The following is a 24815-nucleotide window of genomic DNA, read 5'->3' as shown; positions in this document are numbered from 1 at the left end:
GCTGGGATTACAGGCTTGAGCCACCGCGCCCGGCCTGAGAGCCACAGTTTTATAAAGAATTTTTACATTTCTTTGAAGGTAAAACATATCTACTGAGACCATCCAAACAGGGTGATGAGTTTAGCGTCCCTTCGACCTGGCCCTTGGAGTTCCTTATCTCCAGGGTGTCTCAGGTGGGCACTGCGGACACTGGGGCCGGACTGCTTTCTGGGGTGGGGCTCTCCTAGGCACTGCAGGGTGCTGAGCAGTGTCCCTGGCCACCACCCACTTCATGCCAGGAGCACCCCCCAGTTGTAACAACCACAGATGTCCCCAGACATCACCAAAAGTACCCTGGGGAAGAATCACCTGTGGGTGAGACCCTCTGGGTTAGGGGATCCCATGGACCCTCCATGAGACTGTGTCCCATGATCCTCTGCCCTGCTGAGGTCCCAGGAGGCTGCACACACTGAAATCCACACCGAGTGAGGAGGGAGAGAAGAGGTGAATCCCAGGAGCTGGGGTCCCCCTGGTTTCTACCGTCTGCCGTGTCAGGAGCTTCTCCTGGTGTCTGGTGTGAGCAGTGACATAACTCAGTATTTTCCAAATAATTCGCACAGGATTTCTCAGTCTCGACACTGCTGATGCGAGCCAGATCGGTCTCTGTGGAGGGCTGTCCTGGGCACTGCAGGGTGCTGAGCGGCATCCTTGGCCTTCACCCACTCCATGCCAGGAGCACCCCTCAGCGGTGACAACCATGGATGTCCCCAAATGTGACCTGGTGTCCCCGGGTGATGCCCTGATGAGAAACGGTGAGGGTGTCACCGTGTTTTGGGTCTCCTGCTGATGGTTCCACAGGTACCTCTAGGCATCTGTGTGGCACAGCCCCTCCCCAGCCCTGTCCCCACCTCCTCTGTCCTCCCAGCATCGCTGTATCCTTCCCCGAATGGGGTTACCACTCAGGGAACTTCTGTCCTCTCTGATGGCTGCAGCCCAGAGGGAGCCCAGATCCAGGACCCAGCCAGGGGGGACACGCAGCTCTTCATCTGCTTTTGTCGCTATGAAACCAGCTGTCCACGGCCCTGCACACATCATGCTGTGAGGAGTGAAGGTGTCGCCGGGACACATCCCAGAAGCAGGTCAGCAGTTTGCGGGGACCCGGGAACACCCGGCTCTGGAGGAGACTGGCGCCCAGGACACCCACACGGGGGGCAGGAAGGATGACGCCTCCACTCATGCCCAGTCTGTGAACACTCACGGGGGAACACTCCGGAGGCCCTGGGCATGGAGGCTGAGTCATCCAGAGAGGCCCCACTGCCCAGTGGGATGCCATGAAGTCTGTGACCAAGCTGGGCCCCAGCAGCCAGGCCGGGGCTTTTCTAGGGCAGGAGGATGTGGCAGGAATGAGAGTGGCCTGGATGCAGGGAGGCCGGGCTGGTCCTATCGGCATGTATGTGTGGGTATGTATGCCCGTGCACGTGTGCATGTGAATACATACATATGCATGCATGTATGTGTGTATGCCTGCACGCATGTGCATAGATGCATGTATGCGTGCATGTCTGTGTACGTGTGTGTACACATGTGAGCGTTTGTGCACGTGTGCATGCCTGCATGTTGCCTGCATGTGTATGCCTGCACATGCACGTTCATGTCTGTGTATGTGTGCAAGCCTGTGTGCGCACATACGTGTATGCATGCGTGCATGTCTGTGCATATGTCTATGCATGTGAATGCGCACATGCGTGTGCATTGTGCATGTGAATACATGCACACCTGTATGCCCGCACCTGCATGTTCATGTCTATGTGTGCGTGCATGCATGCACGCACATGTACACGTGTGTGCAAGCATGCACGCATACATATGTGTGCATGCCTTGCACAGGTGCGTGCATATATGAATGAGCACGCACGTGTGTGTGCAAGCGTGTATGAGTGTGTGTAGGGGCTGGCAGCTCCCTGCAGGCGCAGGCCATGGCGGGAATGAGGTTAGGGTTGTCAGACGCTCACTTAGGAGGATTTCCTAGAACAGCTTGTCCTGGATGGAAATAGTCTGGCTCAGACTCCACCCCCCGCCGCCACATCCCTGCAGACACCGCTAGAGCTTCCTGAGATGGGGCCAGCGGGAGCCAGGGCAGGGCAGGAAGGAGGGGGGAGCGCAGCCCAGGCACTGCGAGAAAGAATAACCCAGCATGCTCCCGGCAGGCTCTGCAGACACTGACTCTGCACCCTGCCTCCAAGCATCCTCCGTCTGTTCAGCAGGCATGCCTGGGACCCCGGTGGGACCTCCCTGTTCAGCCAGCGGGCCTGTGCGTCCCCCACCCATCTCAGTGGCCATCTTTCCTCTCAGGGAACACATCCGTATGCCCCGCCCCGCATCCTGCATGCCCCGTCTGAGAATATTGACTGTAGGGAGCACGCAGGCCCGCGGGCTCCCCCGTCAGAGCTTCTTCATGTCTGTTTAACACACACGCCCATCTGACCTCCTCTCTGTATTTAACGAAAGGCCCTCATCACCCCTGTCGGGGCAGCCATCTGTGTGCTCAACAAACAAGCCCATCTCCCACTGAAATGCCTGCTCCCCCAGGGGGCCAAGGCCCACTCTTGCTGGGCCTCTAGGGTCTGGGGTTAGGAGGGGGCCCTACACAGGGCGCATGGAGTGGACAGAGGCACCGACGCAGGTCATGAATCTGCTGAGGACAGCGGTGACCACTGGGCGTTGACAGTGCACCAAGGCCTCCTCTGGGCTCGGTGGACATGTGGGACCGGATCGTTCTCTGGGGTGGGGCCATCCTGGGCACTGCAGGGTGCTGAGCGGTGTCCCTGGCCTCCCAGGTGTCCCTGGACCCACCCTCCATGCTAGGACCACCCTGCAGTCGTGACAACCACAAATGTCCTCAGATGTCACCCAGTGTCCCCTGGGGGCAGGATCACCCCTAGGTAAAACACCCCTAGGCTTTGAGGATTCCATGGACCCCCAAGAGACTCTGCGTCCCATGATCCTCGGCCCTGCTGAGGTCCCAGGAGGCTGCACATGTTGAAATCCACACCCTGAGTGGGAGGGACAGAGGAGGTGAGTCCCAGGAGCTGGGGGTCCCCTGGTTTACACCGTCTGCCCCACTGAGAGTTTATTCTGGTGTGAGTGGGGGGCAGACTTTTTTTTTTAAAGACAGGGTCTTGCTGTGTTGCCCAGGCTGGAGTGCAGTGGGGTAATCATAGCTCACTGTAGCTTTGATCTTGTGGGCTCAAGAGATCCTCCCAACCTCAGCCTCTCCAGTAGCTGGGACCACAGGCACACACCACCACGTGCAGCTCATTTGGTATTTTTTTGTAGAGACAGGGTTTCCCTGTGTTCTCAAACTCTTGGGCTCAAGTGATCCTCCAGCCTTGGCCTCCCAAAGTGCTGGGATTATAGGCATGAGCCACCGTGCCCAGCCTCAGTTTTTTTTTTCACATTAATTAACACAGGTTTCTCAGCCTCAGCACTGTAGACATTGGGGCTGGCTCGTTCTCTGGGGAGGGGCTGTCCTGGGCACTGCTGGGTGCTGAGCAGCGTCCCTGGCCTCCACCCACTCCATGTCAAGAGCACCCCCAGTTGTGACAACCACAGATGTCCCCAGACACCGGCCAGTGTCCCTGGGGGTGGGGCAGCACTGCCCTGGGTGAGGACCTTCTGTGAAGGCACCAGCCTCCTCGCATAATGTGGTCCTCACAGCTGCCCTGTGCAGAGCTTACAGGAGCTGCACCCATTTCACAGATGTGGAGGCTGAGGCCTGATGGGAGAAGTCACTCACCTAAAGCAATAGAACCAAGCAGGGGTGGAGGTGGAGTTGGAACCCAACTCTGTCCCTCCCCAGGCCACGCTCCAAAAGGGATGGGCAGGCCGGGCTCGGTGGCTCACGCCTGTCATCCCAGCACTATGGGAGGCCGAGGTGGGAGGATCACTTGAGGTCAGAAGTTCGAGACCAGCCTGGCCAACATGGTGAAACTCCATCTCTACTGAAAATACACAAATTAGCTGGGCGTGGTGGTGGGTGCCTGTAGTCCCAGTCCCAGCTATTTGCAAGGCTGAGGCAGGAGAATCGCCTGAATCTGGAAGGCAGAGGTTGCAGTGAGCCGAGATCATGCCACTGCACTCTGGCCTGGGCAACACAGCGAGATTCTGACTCAAAAAAAAAAAAAAAGGGATGGGGGAAGCCCGGGGTGACAGAGGAGAGGAATGGATGGGGGCTGCCTGCCCTGCCCTGTGTAGTAACTGCCTGTGGATGGGGCCTGTGTCACCTTCAAATGGAGGCTACACCAGCAGCAAAAACAAAGCACCGGGGGGCTGCTCGAAGACGCCTTCCCTCCACCCCACGCAGCGGGGTAAGCAGGGAGGCCTCAGGGGGAGGCGGCCAGGAGAAAGAGCACTCCTGGCCCAGGCCCCAAGCGGGCAGAGCCTAGAGGCTGGAATGTGGGGCCTGGAGGCGTGCTGTGGGGGTCTTGCCTGGCAGGATCCACCCCAGGCCTTTGTGAGCCTCAGGGTGGGGGTCTGGCTGAGCACTGCCCGGAGAAAAGGCCCCAAGGCTGCCAGAGGAAGGGAGAACTGCTCTAATCAGCTTAACCCCCTTAATGAGCGGCTAATTGGGGACTGTCTAGACAGGAAGCTGGAAAGGCCGGGGAGGAGGAGGAGGAGGAGGGGGAGGAAGAACAGGAGGAGGAGGAACATCCCAGGGTGGTGGCCAGGGGCCAAGGGCACCTTCGGGAGAGACCCTGCCCGCCTGGGTTCCTGTTTTGTGTCCTCCCTCTGCGGAAGCACCCAACCTGGGACCACCTTGCAGGCTGCAGCAATAAGCCTGAACCTTCCATGCCCCCGGCCCCTCTGGCCCTTCCCTTGGGCCCCCTGGCCCTTGCCTCGGTCCAGCAATGAGGTTACAGCTGGGAACCTCAGGAACTCCACTCCAGCCCCGGGGCCAGGCCTGTTCTGAGGCATCCTCCTTGGGACTTCAGAGGCTGCGAAACGTTTATCGATGCAGGCCACAGCGATGGGGAGAGGCCCAGGAAGCACTGGGCATAAGCTCAGGGCTCTGCCCCTTCCTTGCTGTGGGACCTTTGGGCCTCAGTTTCCCCACTTGTCAACGGATGGCCGGGGCAGCCCAGATCTCAGTGTTGCCGGGGAGGGGAAATAACCCAGCTTAGGACGTCGCAGATGTCCCATAAAACAAAGAGAGCGAGGTGCCCTGAGTGGGGCCGCTGGGAACGGCCACGTGGTTCTGTGTCCCTCTGTACCTGCTTGCTGCGGGGGTGACCTGGAGCGGGTGACGTCACCTCTCTGAGCCTCGGGGTTTCCCTCTGCAAAATGAGGAGCCTGCCAGTCCCCTCCGCAGGGCTGTCTGGGACTAAAATGTTGGGAAGGGACATAGAGCCAGCTGGGTGTGGTGGCTCACACCTGCCATCCCAGCACTTTGGGAAGCAGAGGCAGGAGGATCCCTTGAGGCCAGGAGTTTAAGACTAGCCTGAGCAACACAGGGAACCTGTCTCTACAAAAAAAAAAAATGCAAAAAATAGCCAGGTGTGTTGGTGAGTGCCTGCAGTCCCAGCTACTTGGGAGGCTTGGAAGGAGGATGCTTGAGCCCAGGCGGTGGTGATCGCACCACCGCACTCCATCCTGAGCGACACAGCAAGTCGCTATTTGGAAGAAAAAAAAAAAAAAAAAAAAGGCCAGGCGCAGTGGCTCACGCCTGTAATCCCAGCACTTTGGGAGACCGAGGCGGCTAGATCATCTGAGGTCAGGAGTTCCAGACCAGCCCGGCCAACATGGTGAAAACCCGCCTCTGCTAAAAACACAAAAATTAGCCGGTTGTGGTGGCGGGCGCCTGTAATCCCAGCTACTCGGGAGGCTGAGGCAGGAGAATCACTTGAACCTGGGAGGAGGAGGTTGCAGTGAGTCAAGATTGTGACACCGCACTCCAGCCTGGGCGACAGGGAGAGACCCTGTCTCAAAAAGAAAAAAAAAAAAAAAAGTGGCCCAGACCAGAGGTCACGCACCTTCTCCCTGCTCGGTTCAGGCCCTTTGCATATGCCACTGGCCATATATAGGGGAGACTCTGCCCTCAAAAAACGTTTGGCCAGATCTGGGGACATTTACGGTTGTCACCACTGGGGGGGTGCTCCTGACACAGAGTGGGCAGAGGCCATGAACCCTGCACAGCACCCAACAGTGCCCAAGACGGCCCCGCCCCAGAGGATGATCTGGCCCCAAGCATCCACAGTGCAACTCCCGAAACCACGATTCTCCCTTCTGGGAATGCCCTCCCATCATTTTCCCTGCGGATAAATCCACTTAAATCATCCCGGTTGTAGCTTAGCCACGAATTAATAATAAACCCAGCTCTCACACCCCAAGTGCGTGCTTTACGTCCAGCCCTGGGCCATGGGTGTTAAAATTCTTCCAGTGTTTGGCCGGGCGCCGTGATTCACGCCTATAATCCCAGCACTTTGGGAGGCCGAGGCTGGCGGATCACAAGGTCAGGAGATCGAGACCATCCTGGCCAACGTGGTGAAACCCCGTCTCTACTAAAAATACAAGTTAGCCGGGCATGGTGGCGGGCGCCTGTAGTCCCAGCTACTTGGGAGGCTGAGGCAGGAGAACGGCGTGAACCCAAGAGGCGGAGGTTGTGGTGAGCCGAGATCGCACGACTGCACTCCAGCCTGGGCGACAGAGTGAGACTCTGTCTCAAAAAAAAAAAAATTCTTCTAGTGTTTTCTCTTCACTGCGATATCGAGCCAGAGTTTTCTGAGATGGAGTTTCGCTCTTGTGGCCCAGGCTGGAGTGCAGTGGCGCGATCTCGGCTCACTGCACCCTCTGCCTCCCAGGTTCAAGCCATTCTCCTGCCTCAGCCTCCCGAGTAGCTGGGATTATAGGCACCCACCACCACGCGTGGCTAATTTTTTGTATTTTTAGTAGAAACGGTGTTTCACCATGTTGGCCAGGCTGGTCTCGAACTCCTGACCTCAAGTGATCTGCCTGCCTCGGCCTCCCAAAGTGCTGGGATTATAGGTGAGCCTTTTTTCTTTTCTTTTCTTTTTCTTTTCTTCTTCTTTTTTTTGAGACAGGGTCTTTCTCTGTTGCCCTAGATGGAGTGCAGTGGCATGATGATAGCTCACGGCAGCTCTGACCTCCCGTCTCAAGCAATCCTCCCACCTCAGCCTCTCAAGTAGCTGGGACTACAGGTGTACGCCACTATGCCATGTTAATTTTTTTTTTTTTAAGTAGAGTTGGGGTCTTGCCATGTTGCTAGGATTACAGTTGTAAGCCACTGCACCTGGCCATCAACCTGATCCTACAGCAGAGGAAACGGAGGGGCAGAGAGGTTAAGGAACCTGCCAAAAGTCACACAGCTGGAAATGCAGAGAAGCCAGTTGCCCGAGCTCCTCACTGCTGTCACCCTGATTCTCCTCCTCTGGGAAGTCTTCCCTTTTCTTCCAGGCTTTATCAGGGTCCCCCTGTGCCCCCTGACTGTCCTCTGTGCCTCCTCCTCTGGGCTGTAGTGACCTGGGTAAGAACCCATCTCCCTCCCTAGGCTGTTAGCCCCTGGAAGGTAGGGACAGGAGTGGGTTGGATCATCTCTGTGTCCCCAGGGCCTCAGGTAGGGCCAGCACACAGGAGGGCTTTACACAGAGGATGCAACCCTCAGGAGGGAGTGAGTTTGCCATCCCCTGAGGTAATCAAGTGGAAGCTGCAGGAGCACAGACCTCCTCTGACATTCCCTGCTTGCTCTCTGATTCCTCATCACACAGCAGAAGCTGGTGGAGGCTTCCTCTCTGTCCTCTCCCATTGCTATCCCGTCTTTCCCCAGTGGAAGGGGTTGCCGGCGAGCAGCTGGGAAGAAAAGTCCGATGGAGCTCCAGAGACTCTAAACATTTCCTCTCTCTTGAAATGTTTTCTTTTTGAGTTTTCTCAGTTGAAAGCTAGATTCTTTATTTTCCACCTTTCTCCTCTCCTAAAGTAGACTTAAAGCTATGAGTTTTCCTCTCAGGGATGCTTTGGCTCATCACAGAGGTGGTCTTTCACTTTAATAGGCGTGCGGTTTACATTCCGACAGCCTCATCAATTCCAGAGTTAATGAGAAGTGATGGCTGGGCGTGGTGTGTCTCACGCATGTAATCCCAGCACCTTGGGAGGCTGAGACGGGCAGATCACTTGAGGTCGGCGGATCACTTGAGGTCAGGAGTTCAAGACCAGCCTGGCCAACGTAGTGAAACTCCGTCTTTACTAAAAATACAAAAATTAGCTGGTTGTGGTGGTGCACGCCTGTAGTCCCAGCTACTCGGGAGGCTGAGTCAGAAGAATCACTTGAACCCAGGAGGTGGAGCCAAGATCGCACCATTGCACTCCAGCCTGGGTGACAAGAGTGAATCCCGCCTCAGCCTCCCGAGTAGCTGGGACTACAGGCGCCCGCCACCTCGCCCGGCTAGTTTTTTTGTATTTTTTAGTAGAGACGGGGTTTCACCGTGTTAGCCAGGATGGTCTCGATCTCCTGACCTCGTGATCCGCCCGTCTCGGCCTCCCAAAGTGCTGGGATTACAGACTTGAGCCACCGCGCCCGGCCTTTTTTTTTTTTTTGGAAACATAGTCTCGCTCTGTTGCCCAGGCTGGCGTGCACTGGCATGATCTCTCAAAACAAGCAAGACTCCATCTCAAAACAAAAACAACAAACAAACAAACAAAAGAACCTCATAAATACTGAGGCAGGTCCCCTGAGAGATGGAGACCCTCTAGGGATGTTCCTTCTCTGGGAGCCCACACTGTGGGAGGGAGGGGCCTTCGCACCTGAAATGTCACAACCAGATGCGTCTGAGAGCTCCAGAAAGAGACAGGAATGTTATAAAGACACGGACAACGATGACCTCCCGTTTCCCGGGTATGTCACATGGGCCAGACGGTTGCTTCACACGTGTCCTACCCCTTCCTCCTCCCGTAGTTCCTAAAGAACAATTATTCACATCACCCCCATTGTGGAGATGAAGAAACTGAGGCTTAGAGAAGTTAAATGATGTGCCCCAGGTTACATAGCACACAGAGCCAGATATGGGCAGGGCTGGGATGTGAACCCAGGTCTCTCCAATGCCTGAGTCTGACCTCTTAGTCCTAATGTTATACTGCTTCTAAAAATCCTACAGGTGGCCAGGTGCAGTGGCTCCCGCCTGTCATCCCAGCACTTTGGGAGGCCGAGATGGGTGGATCACCTGAGGTTAGGAGTTTGAGACCAGCCTGGTCAACATGGTGAAACACCGTCTCTACTAAAAATATACAGATTAGCCGGGCGTGGTGGTGCATGCCCGTAATCCCAACGACTTGGGAGGCTGAGGCAGGAGAATTGCTTGAACCCGGGAGGCAGAGGTTGCAGGGTTACAGTGAGCTGAGATCTCGCCACTGCACTCCAGCCTGGGTGACACAGCAAGACTCCATCTCAAAAAAAAAAAAAAAAAAAAAAAAAGAGGGGCCCAGCATGGTGGCTAACACCTGGAATCCCAGCACTTTGGGAGGACGAGGCGGGAGGATCATTTGAACTCAGGAGTTCAAGACCAGCTTAGGCAACACAGTGAGACCCCATCTCTACCAAAAAATTAAAAAAATTAACGGGACATGGTGGTATGCACCTGCAATCCCAGATAGTTGGGAAGCTGAGGCAGGAGGATCACATGAGCCTGGGAGGTCGAGGCTGTAGTGAGCTGTGACTGTACCACTGCACGCCAGCCTGAGTGACAGAGGAAGACCCTGTCTCAAAAATAAAAATAAAGTAGGCCCCATGGGTACAGGGAGGAGAGAGAGGAAGAAGGGAGACAAAACAAATCTAGTTGGATGCAATGACTCATGCCTATAATCTCAGAACTTCAGGAGGCTGGGGCAGGAGAATCACCTGAGCCCAGGAGTTTGAGACCAGCCTGGGCAACACAGTGAGATTCCATCTCTTAAACAAAAAAAGAAAAGAAAAAAATTAGCCAGGCATAGTGACATTTGCCTGTAGCCCCAGCTACTCAGGAGACGGAGGTGGGAGGATCGCTTAAGCCCGGGAAGTTGAGGCTGCAGTGAGCCATGATCGTGCTACCACACTCCAGCCTGGCTAGAGTGAGACTGTCTCAAAAATAAAGCCACAGATTTCCACATTTATCGGGTGCCTATGTGTTATGTGCCAGGCCTGTTTTATGGACATGAGATGCATTAATTCACTTAATTCCCATGACAACCCCAGGCAAGCAGTACTGCAGGTACTAACACACCCATTTTACAGATGAGGAAACCGGGTCCCTAAGTGGGCAGGGCGAGGGAGACTCAGAAACCTTGAGTCACTAGGAGGCTGCAAGGGCTGTGCTGCAGACCCCCGTAGGTGGACTACGGACCCCACGCATGTATCCACTGGGCTGCCCCCGGGGCCCTTGAGGATAAGGTACTGCACAGAGTAATGCTTGCAAAATTTAGGGGCACAAAGTCGTCTGAGAATCTGAGGATGGATGCCAGGGACACCCTCTTCAGCGTAACACAAGCCCACAGGCCATTTTGCACAGTTTCCTGAAAGTCACAAGTGCCGGCTGGCCAGAGAGCAGGACCTTAGAGTGAAAGCTATTCTTTAGATGAGAACTGTAGTGGAGATGGGGACCCCAAATAAGGGAAATCTTTAGAGAAAGCGCTTGGGGAGACAGGGAATACACATAATCCCAAGAAGCTGGCGTTCAATGGAAAAAAGACCCTGTGAAGCTGCTGACCCTAAAGAACAGGAACTCTATAAGAACGACACCCCAGGCCAGGCATGGTGCCTCATGCCTGGAATCCCAGCACTCTGGGAGGCCTAGGCAGGCGGATCACTTGAGGTCGGGAGTTCAAGACCAGCCTGGCCCACAGGGTGAAACCCCGTCTCTACTAAAAATACAAAAATTAGCCGGGTGTGATGGCACACGCGCCTGTAATCCCTGCTACTCAGGAGGCTGAGGCAGGAGAATTGCTTGAACCCGGGAAGCAGAGATTGCAGTGAGCCGAGGTTGCGCCACTGCACTCCAGCCTGGGCAACAGACCAAGACTCCGTCTCAAAAAAAAAAAGGAGGCTGGGAGCGGTGGCTCACGTCTGTAATCCCAGCACTTTGGAGGCCGAGGCGGGTGAATTACCTGAGGTCGGGAGTTCGAGAACAGTCTGACCAACATGGAGAAACCCCGTCTCCACTAAAAATACAAAAAAATTAGCCGGGCGTGGTAGTGTGTGCCTGTAATCCCAATTACTTGGGAGGCTGAGGTAGGAGAATCGCTTGAACCCGGGAGGCGGAGGTTACAGTGAGCGGAGATCGCACCACTGCACTCCAGCCTGGGTAACAAGAGGGAAACAAGAAAGAAAAGAAAGAAAGAAAAAAAGAGAGAGAGAGAGAAGGAAGGACGGAAAGGAAAGAAGGAAGGGAGGAAGGGAGGAAGGAAGGGAAAGAAAGAAAAGAAAAGAAAAGGAGAAAGACACTCCAGAGAGGACCCTTCTGAAGACAGAAAAGCAAGAGGATAAAATCTTCCTGGAAAAGGACGCCATGGGAATGGAGACCCTACAGAAAAGAGACGAGTCTCCTACAGAACCACACGGAGAAAGATCCCATGGAGATGCGAACCTGGTTTTTTTTTTTTTTTTTTTTTTAAAGTAACTTCAAGAAGGACCCCAATGAGAAGGGATCCGGCATCTCAGGATCTTCTAGCGGGGAAGAGGACAAACAGGGTCCCTACAGACGAGGGATTCTATGACAGATGCCAGGAGGAGACGCCCTGTTGATCAGAGTAACTACTAGCCCATCCTGCAGCTCGGGGACCCCACAGAGATGTGGCTTTCACGGATGGAGGGCAGGAAAGTCAGACGGGACAGTCTCTGCCCTACCCAGTCTCAGCAGAACCAAAGAGATCCGAGAACGCAAGCCCGGACCGTACTTCCAGCCACGCGCAGCTCGACGCGACTACCATTCCCAGGAGGCCCCGCGGCTCCAGGCTGGCTTCCTGCCCTGCGGCGCCCGCGCAGTGGCTGCCGGAAGACGTAGTTCCCACCGCTGTAACTCCGACCGGAAGGCCGGCTCCGCCCCCGCCACCAGCCCTACCTCCTTCCATGTCCTCCGTCCAGTTGCGGCTGCTACTCGTGGGCGAGCTGGGCGAAGTGTAGTAATCGCCGCCGGGGCTCGTGTCCACGTCTTCCTCCATCGAGCCCGATTTGTGCCGCTTGCTCCTTATGGGCGAGGGAGGGGGAGAGGCTGGTTACCAGGGAGACGCGGGGGCAGGGGGCGCGGCCGCGGGCTTTGCTACTTCCGGTCCTTAAGTGGGCAGGGCGAGGGAGGTGGTCCCGCGAGACATCGCGGGAGCCGTGGGCGTTCAGCCCATTCCCAATGAACCCCTGTTCCAACCATTGCTTGGATGGGACACCCGGGCCAAGGCAGGGAGGGTCTCAGCAGAGGTCGGACACCAAGCTAGCATGGTGGAGACCAAAACCCAGGCAGCCTGGCTAATCCCCTGACCACCTGTAGTTCTCAGAACTGCCTGTTAGGGGTATGATCCCATTTTATGGATGGGGAAACTGAGGCACAATGTGACCCGCTCGAGGTCACACAGCATATCTCAGCAAGAACCTGTGTCTGCATTCTCCGGGGGCGGGGGGGTCCTAAGGCCTGGCTGAGCCGGCAGGATTTGAGGCTGGGGGAGCCCACGGTGGGCTGTCAGGGCTAGGGGAAGAGGCACATGGGGCTGGCTGGGTTTTGAAGGATGAATAGGAGTTTCTCAGGCCAGGTGAATTGTGAAAAGAGGTATTCCAGGGAGAGGAATGAGTCAGCTCGGACCAGAGGGGATGGGCTGATGAATGGGGTTGTGAAATGCCCAGAGGTGAGGACCTGGGTACTTACCCACTGGAGGAGGTGCTGGGCAGCGTTCTTCTCAGGCCAGTGCTGGCTGGGTTCAGGTCGTATGCCAGGTGCCCCTGCAGCTCCCCCAGGGAGAAGTTGGGTCCTGTTCCGGTCACCACAGGTGCTGCAGAGGGTGAGAGGGGAGAGTGAGGCAGGAAGCAGTGTCCTGTGCTGCAGTTTGCTTTAGAGGTAGGGAAAGCCATTGGGTGCAGTCCAAAGGGGGATCCCCTTCCCATATTGGCCCAGTTCCTAGGGTGGCTGAAACCAGTTTTATTCTATGGATCAGAGGACCAAGGTCATGGGGAGAGGCCAAGAGCACACTGTGAGGCAGAGGCATAGCCAGAGCTCGAGGCCAGGCTCTGTGGATCTGGACAGGGAGAGTGTCAGTCAGGGCTAAAGAAGGACAGCGCCCAGGACTTGCTGAGGTGGGATTCAGACAGCGTGGGATGGAATTCGCTGGGTCCCCAGCAGGTCAGCAGGGAAAGCAAGGGGACAGGAGGAGCGGGGGGGGTCCTCTGGGGTCTCCTGGGACAGGACAGTGGAGGCCCCAGGGAGGAGGAAGGATGCTGGGGCAGAAGGTTCCTTAGCTGCCATCCAGCATTTGGATTCTGTTTCCTGGGGAGGTGGGAGGGAGCCCTGACCTTGGGCTCTGGGAAGGGCCTGGCCCCCTCCCTTTCTAGGAACCTTGGCTTGATAACACAGTGGGTGTCTGGAAACGACAAGGAGTAGGGTGAGGGGGTGAGCTCCTTCCTCCCTGCGGCCTCCTCCCCTCTCCAGGACCCAGCTCTGGGCTGACGGGAACACTCACTCCGGGACACTTGGATAAGCTCGGTGACGCTGAACACGCCAGAGGTGACAAAGCTCTCCTGGAAGTCGGTCGTGTCTGGAACAGGAAGACAGTGGGGTCAGTGGGCTGAGCCGGGCCTATTTCCCTTCTCCACACTCCAGGGCTGCCTGGACTCCTGGGGCTGGCCCGAGCCTGGGTGTTCACCCTGTCTATCTCCTGCAGTGGGGGAATGACAGCTCCAGTCCGATGGGGAGGGCCCCGGTGGGGGTGGGGGGGGGCCCTTGTCCCGCATGGGTCTTCACACAGCCTTCATCCGGGCCTGCCATGCTGTGGAACACTGCCTTCAAGTGGACAGCAGGCCGGGTGCGGTGGCTCATGCCTGGAATCCCAGCACCGTGGGAGGCCGAGGCAGGAGGATTGCTTGAGCTCAGGAGTTCAAGACCAGCCTGGGGAACACAGTGAGACGCCATCTCTACAAAAAGTATTAAAATTGGCCGGGCATGGTGGCTCAAGGGTGGATCATGAGGTCAGGAGATCGAGACCATCCTGGCTAACACGGTGAAACCCCGTCTCTACTAAAAAATACAAAAAAACTAGCCGGGCGAGATAGCGGGTGCCTGTAGTCCCAGCTACTCCGGAGGCTGAGGTAGGAGAATGGCATAAACCCGGGAGGCAGAGCTTGCAGTGAGCTGAGATCTGGCCACTGCACTCCAGCCTGGGTGACAGAGCGAGACTCCGTCTCAAAAAAAAAAAAAAAAAAAAAAAAAAAAAAAAAAAAAGTGTTAAAATTAGCCAGGTGTTGTGGTGCGTGCCTGTAGTCCCAGATACTCAGGAGGCTGAGGCAGGAGGATCACTTGAGCCTGAGAGGTGGAGGCCGCAATGAACCATTGTTGTGCCACTGCACTCCAGCCTGGGAAACAGAGCAACACCCCGTCTTAAAAAACGAGTGGAGGCCGGGCACGGTGGCTCATGCCTATAATCCCAGCATTTGGGAGGCTGAGGCAGGTGGATCACGAGATCAGGAGATCGAGATCACAGTGAAACCCTGTCTCTACTAAAAATACAAAAAATTAGCTGGGCGTGGTGGCGGCACCTATAGTCCCAGCTACTCGGGAGGCTGAGGCAGGAGAATGGCGTGAACCCAGGAGGCGGAGCTTGCAGTGAGCTGAGATCGTGCCACTGCACTCCAAAATGAAAGGAGAGCGGAGACCTGGGCTCACATTGGCTCCATCACCTGCCTCGGTGTATGATCTGGGGGCAGGCCACTTTCCCTCTCTCAGCCTCCATGTTTTCCTAATCGCAGAAGTGGAAACCATCAATCCCACTGTCGGGGTCGTCCTGAGGTCTGCATCCAGCTGCCTGGGAGGGGCGACTGGCTTGCTTTGCACACTGTCACCCTTCGAGATACTCTGGCTTCTTGTTCTTCTCCCCTCCAGACCGGGAGGTCCGTGTGGGCAGGGATTTCTGTCTGCCCCGACCCTGCAGTGTCCTTCATACCTAGACCAGAGCTTGGCACCCAGCAATGGGTCAGTTAAAATGGGGAGCTGAATGGGGGGGTCCACAAGCCGCAGTTAAACTCCCCACCCCGTGTCCCCAGCACCACTCCTACCTAATGTCAAAGGGAGGGAGATCGTCCTCTCTTAACTGGAGTGGTTTGGACCCATTTCACAGATTTGAAAATCGAAGTTGTCCCCGAGAGGTCGGGAGCCTTGGCCAACCTCAGACAGCTTGGGGACAGCCCTGTTCTGCCTTCGGACGCCCTTGTAGGAGGGATTCATGGACTCAACAGGCGTTTACTAAGCATCCACAGTGTCTGGTTCTGAGCTGGGCCCCGACACAGCAGGAGATAACACAGGCGGAAGCAGTCGCCCCCGTGAGACTCAAAGTCCAGTGTGAGCGACAGCAGCCAAGATTAATAGGTCAGCAAAAGTCCACGAGTGTTCCTAGCAGCACTCTTCACAGCTCAAACCAGAAAGCCACCCAAATACCCCTTCAAAAGATGAAGAGAGAAACACAGCGTGGTCTATCCACACACTGGAATAGGACTCAGCCGTGAAAAGGATGCTGGGCGCGGTGGCTCACGCCTGTAATCCCAGCACTTTGGGAGGCCGAGGTGGGCAGATCACGAGGTCAGGAGAGCGAGACCATCCTGGTTAACATGGTGAAACCCCGTCTCTATGAAAAATACAAAAAATTAGCTGGGAGTGGTGCCGGGCAGCTGTAGTCCCAGCTACTCGGAGGCTGAGGCAGGAGAATGGCGTAAACCCGGGAGGCAGAGCTTGCAGTGAGCCGAGATCACGTCGCTGCACTCCAGCCTGGGCGACAGAGCGAGACTGTCTCAAAAAAAAAAAAAAAAAAAAAAAAAAGAAGAGATAAACACAGCATGGCCTATCCACACACTGGAATAGGACTCAGCCGTGAAAAGGATGCTGGGCGTGGTGGCTCATGCCTGTAATCCCAGCACTTTGGGAAGCTGAGGTGGGCGGATCTCGTGAGTTTAGGAGTTTGAGATCAGCCTGGGCGACATGGCAGAACCTTGTGTCTACAAAAAATATGAAAATTAGCTGGGTGTGGTGGCATGTGCCTGTAGTTCCAGCACTTTGGGAAGCTGAGGCGGGTGGATCACTTGAGCCCGGGAGTTTGAGACCAGCCTGGGCAACATGGCGAAACCCCATCCCTACAAAAAGTACAAAAATTAGCCGGGCGTGGTGGTGCACACCTGTAGTTCCAGCTACTTGGGAGGCCGAGGCGGGAGGATCGCTTGAGCCCTGGAGGTCGAGGCTGCAGTGAGCTATGATTCCACCACTGCACTCCAGCCTGGGTGACAGAGCAAGACTCTATCTCAAAAAAAAAAAAAAAAAAAAAAGAGAAAAAGAATGAGGAGCCGGGCTGGGCGCAGTAGTGGTAGCTCACGCCTGTAATCCCAGCACTTTGGGAGGCCGAGGTGGGTGGATCACCTGAGCTCAGGAGTTCAAGACCAGCCTGGCCAACATGGTGAAACCCCATCTCTACTAAAAATACAAAAATTAGCCAGGCATGGTGGCGGGTGCCTGTAATCCCAGCTACAGGCCGAGATCGCGCTTTTGTACTCCAGGCTGGGCATCAGAATAAGACTTCGTCTCAAAAAAGGTAAATAAAAATAAAAGAATGAGGCTCTGACACAGGGTACAACATGGATGCACCTTGAGGCCATCACTCAATGAGGGATGCCAGACACAAAAGGCCACACAGTGTGTGATGCCATTTCTTTCTTTCTTTTTTTTTTTGAGACGGAGTCTCACTCTGTCGCCCAGGCTGGAGTGCGATGGCGCAATCTCAGCTCAATGCAACCTCTGCCTCCCAGGTTCAAGCGATTCTCCTGCCTCAGCCTCCCAAATAGCTGGGATTACAGGTACCTGCCACCGCACCTGGCTAATTTTTGTATTTTTAGTAGAGGCAGGATTTCACCATCTTGGTCCAGCTGGTCTCAAACTCCTGACCTTGTGATCCACCTGCCTTGGCTTCCCAAAGTGTTGGGATTACAGGCGTGAGCCATTTCTCTGAAATATCCAGGACAGGCCAAGCCACAGAGACAGGAAGGGGATGTGTGGGCATCAGGGCTGGGAGAGGAGATGGGGAGTGGTGGCTGATGGGGACGGGGTTTTTTTAGGGGGGATGAAATGTTCTGGAATTAGGCCGGGCTCAGCGGTTCACATCTGCAATCCCAGCACTTTGGAAGGCTGAGGTGAGAGAATCACTTGAGATCAAGAGTTCGAGACCAGCCTGGCCAACGTGGTGAAACTCTGTCTCTACTAAAAATATAAAAATTAGCTGGGTGTGGTGGCATGTGACTATGATCCCAGCTACTCGGGAGGCTGAGGCATGAGAATTGCTTGAACCAGGAAGGCGGAGGTTGCAGTGTGCTGAGATTGCGCCACTGCACTCCAGCCTGGGGGGAAAAAAAAAAAAGGAAATATTCTGGAATTACATAGAGGCGAATGTACTTAGTGCACTTTGACTTGGACACTTAAAAATGGTTAACATGATACATTGTACATTATGCACATTTTACTACAAATTAAAAGTTCATTAAGTCAAATGCGAGGTGCATCAGCCTGTGGTAAGGCAGGCGGCCGGTGGGAAACCAGCTCGGGTGGGGAGGGAGGCTATTTTACACCCAGGGCTCAGAGAGAGCCTGGCCGAGATGGCAGCATTTTACAAAGACCTCAAGATGAGACTGGATAAGAGGAAGGAACTTGTTAAAATCTGCAAAGCTCTGAGAACAGCGCCTGGCAACCGCCCCGTGACTGTTGGCTTCTCTGATGCGGATGATGTTTCATCACCTCCCTGAGGGCCACGATGTTCCCGGCACTGGGAACAGCCCGTGCAAAGGCCCCCGGGTTGAAACGCACTTGGCAAGTTGCAGGCCAGTAGGGTTGGAACGGAAAGAGCCAGGGAGCCTGGTCCGTTTGGAGGTGGGACAGGCTCTTGGCTTTAGGGTGGCGGTGGGAGCAGTTCCTCTCCCGCTCCCCAGGGGGCAGCACGGGCTGCAGGGAGCTCATGGCTGTGTCCGGTTCTGCAGACCCAAACCCCCCGCCAGTCCCCCGTTACAATCTTTCCTTTCTTTTTCGGAGATAGAGTTTTGCTCTGTTGCCCCGGCTGGAGTGCAGTGGTGCAATCATAGCTCACTGCAGCCTCAAACTCCTGGGCTCAAGCGATGCTCCTGCCTCAGCCTCCCAAGTAGCTGGGACTACAGGCACGCACCACCATGCTTGGCTAATTTTTGTATTATTATTATTACGTTTTGTAGAGAGAGAGTCTTGCTGTGTTACCCAGGCTGGTCTCAAACTCCTGGGCTCAAGCGATCCTTCTACCTCAGCCTCCCAAGTAGCTGGGATTACAGGCATGTACCTCCATGCTTGGCTAATTTTTTGTATTTTTTTTTTGGTAGAGATAGGGTCTTGCTATACTACATTGGTCTTGAACTCCTGGGCTCAAGTGATCCTCCCGCTTCGACCTCTCAAAGTGCTGGGATTGCAGGCTTGAGCCATCACACCCGGCCCCCTGTTACAGTCATTTGCTGAGTGAAGGCAGTGAACCCTGCCCCGTGCTGGGAGGTTCAGGGCCACACATTCTGAGGAGGACAGAGCAGTGGCCCCCAAGTGTCCAGAAGAAGTGGCCAGAGCCGTTTCCTGCTGACCCAGCTGGCCAGCTGGTGTCAGCATGCCCCCTCCGCCTCCCCCCACCGGGGTTTCCTGTTTGTGCAGCGCCTGCTATGCTCCATCTCTGGGGGACTCCCTGGCGAGCTGGGAGGACGTGATTTCCTCTACCAGACGCCCAAGCTCCCCAGGGGACCAGGCCAAGCGCCGTTGCCCCCACCTCCCTCCAACATCTGGCTTGGAGAAAGGCGTCTGGGGATCACAGGAGGCCGAGGAGGACCCGGGTCACAGACGGAGGAGTCACCAGGGGCCAGTGAGGAGTGGCCTCAGGCCTGTGAACCTCCGGGAACCTTTCAGCCTCCCTGTGCACGCCTGTTCCGGTCCTTCCAAGAAGGACGCCTCACCCACTCGCTTTCTCTTCCTTCCTTCTTTTCCTTTCCTTTTTTTTTTTTTTGAGACAGAGTCTCACTCTGTCCCTCGGGCTGGAATTCAGTGGCGTGATCTAGGCTCTGCAACCTCCGCCTCCCGGGTTCAAGCGATGGTTTTGCCAAGCTTGAACCATTCAAGCTTTCGCCATGTTCAAGGCTGGTCTTGAACTCCTGACCTCAGGTCATCCGCCCAACTCGGCCTCCCAAAGTGCTGGGATTACAGGTGTGAGCCACAGCACCCTGGCCCCTTCCTGCTTTTTCTTTTGTTTTTTTGAGAAGGAGTTTTTACTCTTATTGCCCAGACTGGAGTGCAATGGCGCAATCTCAGCTCACTGGGTTCAAGCAATTATCCTGCCTCAGCCTCCTGGGTAGCTGGGGTTATAGGCATGTGCCTCCACGCCCGGCTAATTTTTGTATATTTAGTAGAGACGTGGTTTCTCCATGTTGATCATGCTGGTCTCAAACACCTGACCTCAGGTGATCCACCCGCCTCGGCCTCCCAAAGTGCTAGGATTACAGGCGTGAGCCCCCACACCCTGCCCCCCCCCTTTTATTTTGAGACACAGTCTTGCTGCGTCACCCAGGCTGCACAATCTTGGCTCACCACAACCTCTGCCTCCTGGGTTAAAGCAATTCTCCTGCCTCAGCCTCCCCAGTAGCTGGGATTATAGGTGTGCACTGCCATGCCCGGCTAATTTTTGTATTTTTAGTAGAGACATGGTTTCGCCATGTTGGTCAGGCTGGTCTTGAACTCCTGACCTCAGGTGATCCGCCTGCCTTGGCCTCCCAAAGTACTGGGATTACAGGTGTGTGCCACCACACTCAGCCCCTTCCTTCTTTTTCATCTCGCCTCTTTCCTCTCCTCACACATCCTCTCATCTCTTTTTCTCTCTGCTTCATCCCTCTCGCCTTCCTTTCTTTCTACAAATATTTATTGAGCACCCACTCTGCACCAGGCCCCATTCTAAGCCCTGAGGGCACAACAGAGATCTAGACAGACAAAGCCTCTCTGCCCTCGAGGATGTGACGTTCCACTGGGGAGATGAGCAAACACCCGTGTAGTCACTAAGCAACTAAGCAAATCCATAGGCAATCACTAACTTCCTCTGAAGGAAAGAAAACAGAGGGCTGAGATTGAGGGTGGCCAGAAGCTGCCTGAGGTAAAGGAGCTCAGAGTAGACCTCTCTGAGAAGGGGGCATTTGAGCTGAGACCAGGGGAGATCTGGAGAGAGCAAGTGAGCAGTTAGTTAGCTGTTTAGACAGAGGGAAGAGAATGTGCAACGGCCCTGAGGCAGGACTGGGCCAGGTGCACTGGAGGAACAGCGAGGAGGTCTGTGTGGCTGGGAGTGGGCGAGAGGGAGAGAGGGAGGAGGGGAGGACAGGGCAGGGTTGGGACAGGTTGTGCAGGGCCCTGTGGGCCACAGGGAGGACCTGGGCTTTTACCTCAAGAGAGGTGGGAGCCATGGAGGGCTGTGGGCAGAGGAGGGATGGGCCCTGACTTGGGGGCTCACAGGCATCCTCTGGCCATAGTGAGAAAGACAAACGGTTGGGGACAAGGGCAGGAGCTGGGGGCTAGGATGGAAGGGACTGCTCTGGTCTAGGTGAGCTAAATTTTCCCACTTCCTATCCCTACAACATAGAATTACACTGTCCTACCCATCTGTTAAGACATCTCATGAGGGCTGGTGTGGTAGCTCACACCTGTGATCCCAGCGCTTTGGGAGGCCAAGGCAGGAGGATCACTTGAGCTCAGGAGTTTGAGACCAGTCTGAGCAACATAGTGAGACTTTGTCTCTACAAAAACAAAAAAAATTTAAATAGCCAGGCACAGTGGCGCACACCTGCAATCCCAGTTACTTGAGCGGCTAAGGTGGGAGGATTGCTTGAGCCTAGCTGGTCCAGGCTGTAGTGAGCTAGGATGGTGTCACTGCACTCCAGCCTAGGCAGCAGAGTGAGACTGTTTCTAAGACAAACAAGCCAGGAGCGGTGGCTCATGCCTATAATCCCAGCACTTTGGGTGTCCGAGGTAGGTGGATCACCTGAGATCAGGAGTTCAAGACCAACCTGGCGAACGTGGAGAAACCCTGTCTCTACTAAAAATACAAAAATTAGCCGGGCGTGGTGGCGCGTGCCTGTAATCCCAGCTACTCGGGAGGCCGAGGCAGGAGAATGGCGTGAACCCAGGAGGCGGAGGTTGCAGTGAGCTGAGATAGCGCCACTGCACTCCAGCCTGGGTGACAGAGTGAGACTCCCTCTCAAAATAAATCAATGAATGAAAACAAAACAAAAACCCCCAAACATCCCATGGGACTGTAGAACCCTCCGGGGTCTCCCATGGGCTGAGCACCTCAGAGCCCAGAAGCTGGCAGCTCACAGTCGTGGGTTCCAACCCAGCTCCCTGGTCGCCTCTGGGCAGGCCCCTTAACCTCTCTGAGCCTCAGTCTGCTCCTCTGTAAAACGAGTGGTGCCAAGCAAATGATTCCTAAATAAAAGACAAGGACAGGGCTGTGCCCTCCACCCTTCACCGCCACGATGTCCCCAGACTCACCCAGCGTGATGGGCTTGCTGTCCTCCTGGTCAGAGCCCATCCCCGCCCGGGGACTGCCGCTCTGCTCTGCATCTGCAAAGAGAGGGAAGAAACATTGGTGACGTCACAGAGACCCCACCCCAGGAACAGATGAGGTGTTGACGCCGGTGCCCCAGTCCTGGGCTGGGCCAGTGCTATGGAGACAGATAGTGGCCCCGAAACACGCCCAGGCCCCGGGGTCTCTGCTTGGGCCCTTCCCTTAGCTGCTGCCCTAGAGGGTCACGGACATCTGGCCAGGCACCCTGCAGACACCAGCTAGGCCCCTGTGAGCGCCAGTGTACCTGTATGCTGGGGTAAGCCCTCCGCTTCTGCAGGGGTGGCTCAGTCACGGGTAAGAAATTAGACACCAGGAGTCTTAACAGACCGACGTTCAAATCCCCGCCCTGCTGCTTTCTTGCTGTGTGACCCTGAGCAAGTCACTTGCCCTCTCTGAGCCTCATCTGTAAAATGAAGTTCAGGCCAGGCATAGTGGCTCATGCCTGTATTCCCAGCACTTTGGGAGGCCAAGGGAGGCGGATCACCTGAGGTCAGGGTCAGGAGTTTGAGACCAGACTGGCCAACATGGTGAAACTCCATCTCTACTAAAAGTGCAAAAACTAGCCAGGTGTGGTGACACGGACCTGTAATCCCAGTTACTCGGGAGGCTGAGGCAGGAGAATCGCTTTAACCTCGGAGGCGGAGGTTGCAGTGAGCCAAGATTGCACCACTGCACTCCAGTCTGGGCGACTGGAGTTGGAGGCCAGCCTGGGCAACATAGCAAGACCCCATCTCAGAAAATAAAATTAAACAAACAAACAAACAAAAAACCGAAACGGCCAGGCACAGTGGCTCACACCTGTAATCCCAGCACTTTGGAAGGCCAAGGCAGCCAGACTCCTTGAGGTTAGGAGTTGAAGACCAGCCTGGCCAACATGGCGAAACCCCGTCTCTACTAAAAATACAAGAATTAGCCGGGCGTGGTGGCACGGTCCTGTAATCCCAGCTACTAGGGAGGCTGAGTTAGGAGAATCACATGAACCCGGGAAGCAGAGGTTGCAGCAAGCGGAGATCATGCCGCTGCACTCCAGTCTGGGCGACAAGAGCAAGGCTCCATCTCAAAATAAATAAATAAATAAATAAATAAAATAAAATGAGGTTCAGTCATTCAGCCCCGCCTCAGCCCTATGCGGGAGGTCTATCACTGTGCCCGTTTTACAGACGGGGAAACTGAGGACCAGAGAGGTGAGTCCTGGAGACGTCAGGTCCCTCAGCCTCAGCCTCTGCCCCTGTAGTCCCAGGGACCCGACTGTTCGTCCTGGGTTGCCATTCAGAGACCCCAGAGAGAGGAGGCTGAGGGGTGGTCTCTGTGATGGCGACGCCCCCACCGCTCACCCGGCTTGGGTGCTCCCTCTGCCCCGGCGCCTGGCCCTCCATCTTATCTAAAAATAATCAGGTTCCTTGGCAGACGCGCAGGCAGACAGACGCTGAGCTCAGCGTTATCAGCTCTGGCAGCCTGGATGCAGGACGAGTCACATCCGCCCCCTCTGGAACCCTGACCCCTCCATGGAGGGCTGAAGCTGGGGGGCAGGTGGACAAGCCCAGCCAGGCAGACCCCCTTCCCCAGCCCCACCCATGGATCACCCAGGTCAAAGACAAAGGTGGCAGGAACCAACATCGAAGGCCGCAGGAAGAGAGTCATGCTCCTCTGGCCCACCAGCCAGACCCCAAGGCCAGGATGCAATTGCTGTGTGACCTCAGGCAAGTTGCCTAACTGTCCTGAGCCTGTTCTCATCTTCCACATGGCACAAACATTGCCCAGGCCTTATCAGAGCTGGGAGGTAGTGAGGAGAGCATATTCCTGAAGCACTTGAGGGCATGTGGAGACTTCAATCATGAGAGAGTCCGCCCTGTTACTACTTTCTTCTATTTCTTTTATTTTTTTGTATTTTTTTTGAGACAGGCTCTCACTCTGTCTCCCAGGCTGGAGTGCAGTGGTGCGATCGCAGCTCGCTGTAACCTCTGCCTCCCTGGTTCGAGTGATTTTCCTGCCTCAGCCTCCAGAGTAGCTGGGATTACAGGCGCTTGCCATCACGCCTGGGTAAGGTTTGTATTTTTAGTAGAGATGGGGTTTCACCACGTTGGTCAGGCTGGTCTTGAACTCCTGACCTCAAGTGATCCACCTGCCTCGGCCTCCCAAAGTGCTGGGATTACAAGCGTGAGCCACCGTGCCTGGCTGTATCCGTTTCATAGACAAGGAAAGCTACGGGTCAGAACCATGAGCAGTGTTCTCCCTCCCAGGCCCCGCGATGGGCTTTTTCACCAGGGTTATTTTATCCAGTTTTGTGCTGGGATCAGACACCTGAGCCAAGTACTGTCTCTGAGAGTCCCCGGGTCTCTGTGTTCCTGAGCAGGTTACTTTCCTTTCAAGGCCTGAGTTTCCTCATCCGCAAAATGAGATGATGATTAAGCCAGGGGTAGTGGCACAGTGGCTCACGCCTGTAATCTCTGCACTTTGGGAGGCCGAAGCGGGAGGATCGCTTGAGGCCAGGAGTTCGAGACCAGCCAGGGCAACATAGTGAGACCCCTATTTTACAAAAAATACAAAAAAAAAAAAAAAAATAGGCCAGGCATGGTGGCTCACTCCTGTAATCCCAGCACTTTGGGAGGCCAAGGCGGGCAGATCACTTTGAGCTCAGGAGTTCGAGACCAGCCTGACCGACATGGTGAAACCCTGTCTCTACTAAACATACAAAGTTAGCCGGGCATGGTGGCGCATGCCTGTAATCCCAGCTACTTGGGAGGCTGAGGCAGGAGAATTGCTTGAACCTGGGAGGTGGAGGTTGTGGTGAGCTGAGATCGCACCATTATTGCACTCAGTCTGGGCAACAAGAGCAAAACTCCATCTTACAAAAAAAGAAAAAGAAAAAAATTAGCTGGGCGTGGTGGCAGATGCCTGTAGTCCCAGCTACTCAGGAGGATCACTTGAGCCTGGGAGGTCGAGGGTGCAGTGAGCTGTGATCATGCCAC

At 55.3% G+C, this 24815-nt stretch overlaps 1 protein-coding gene and 1 long non-coding RNA gene across 7 annotated transcripts in view; one reads left to right on the top strand and one right to left on the bottom strand.

The window, feature by feature from the left end:
• NFIC (nuclear factor I C) overlaps positions 1–24815 on the bottom strand; it is a 106497-nt gene that overhangs the window by 17525 nt on the left and 64157 nt on the right. For all 6 annotated transcript variants that reach the window (XM_003914650.5, XM_009193137.2, XM_021930530.2 and 3 more), the window contains exons 3-6: positions 21771–21842; positions 13678–13752; positions 12870–12993; positions 12078–12202 (exon numbers count right to left, since the gene is read on the bottom strand). In XM_003914650.5, the coding sequence (XP_003914699.1) occupies positions 12078–12202; positions 12870–12993; positions 13678–13752; positions 21771–21842 (396 nt within the window). The remainder of the gene's footprint in view (positions 1–12077; positions 12203–12869; positions 12994–13677; positions 13753–21770; positions 21843–24815) is intronic.
• On the top strand, positions 13052–15508 carry LOC116271707. Its single transcript, XR_004180418.1, has 3 exons — positions 13052–13340; positions 13647–13773; positions 15328–15508. It is a non-coding gene; the product is annotated as an uncharacterized LOC116271707 (long non-coding RNA).

Source organism: Papio anubis, chromosome 20 (assembly GCF_008728515.1).
Source record: "Papio anubis isolate 15944 chromosome 20, Panubis1.0, whole genome shotgun sequence".
Lineage (NCBI taxonomy): Eukaryota > Metazoa > Chordata > Mammalia > Primates > Cercopithecidae > Papio > Papio anubis.
Note: the sequence above shows the minus strand (reverse complement) of the source record. Positions and strands in the feature narration are given on the sequence as shown.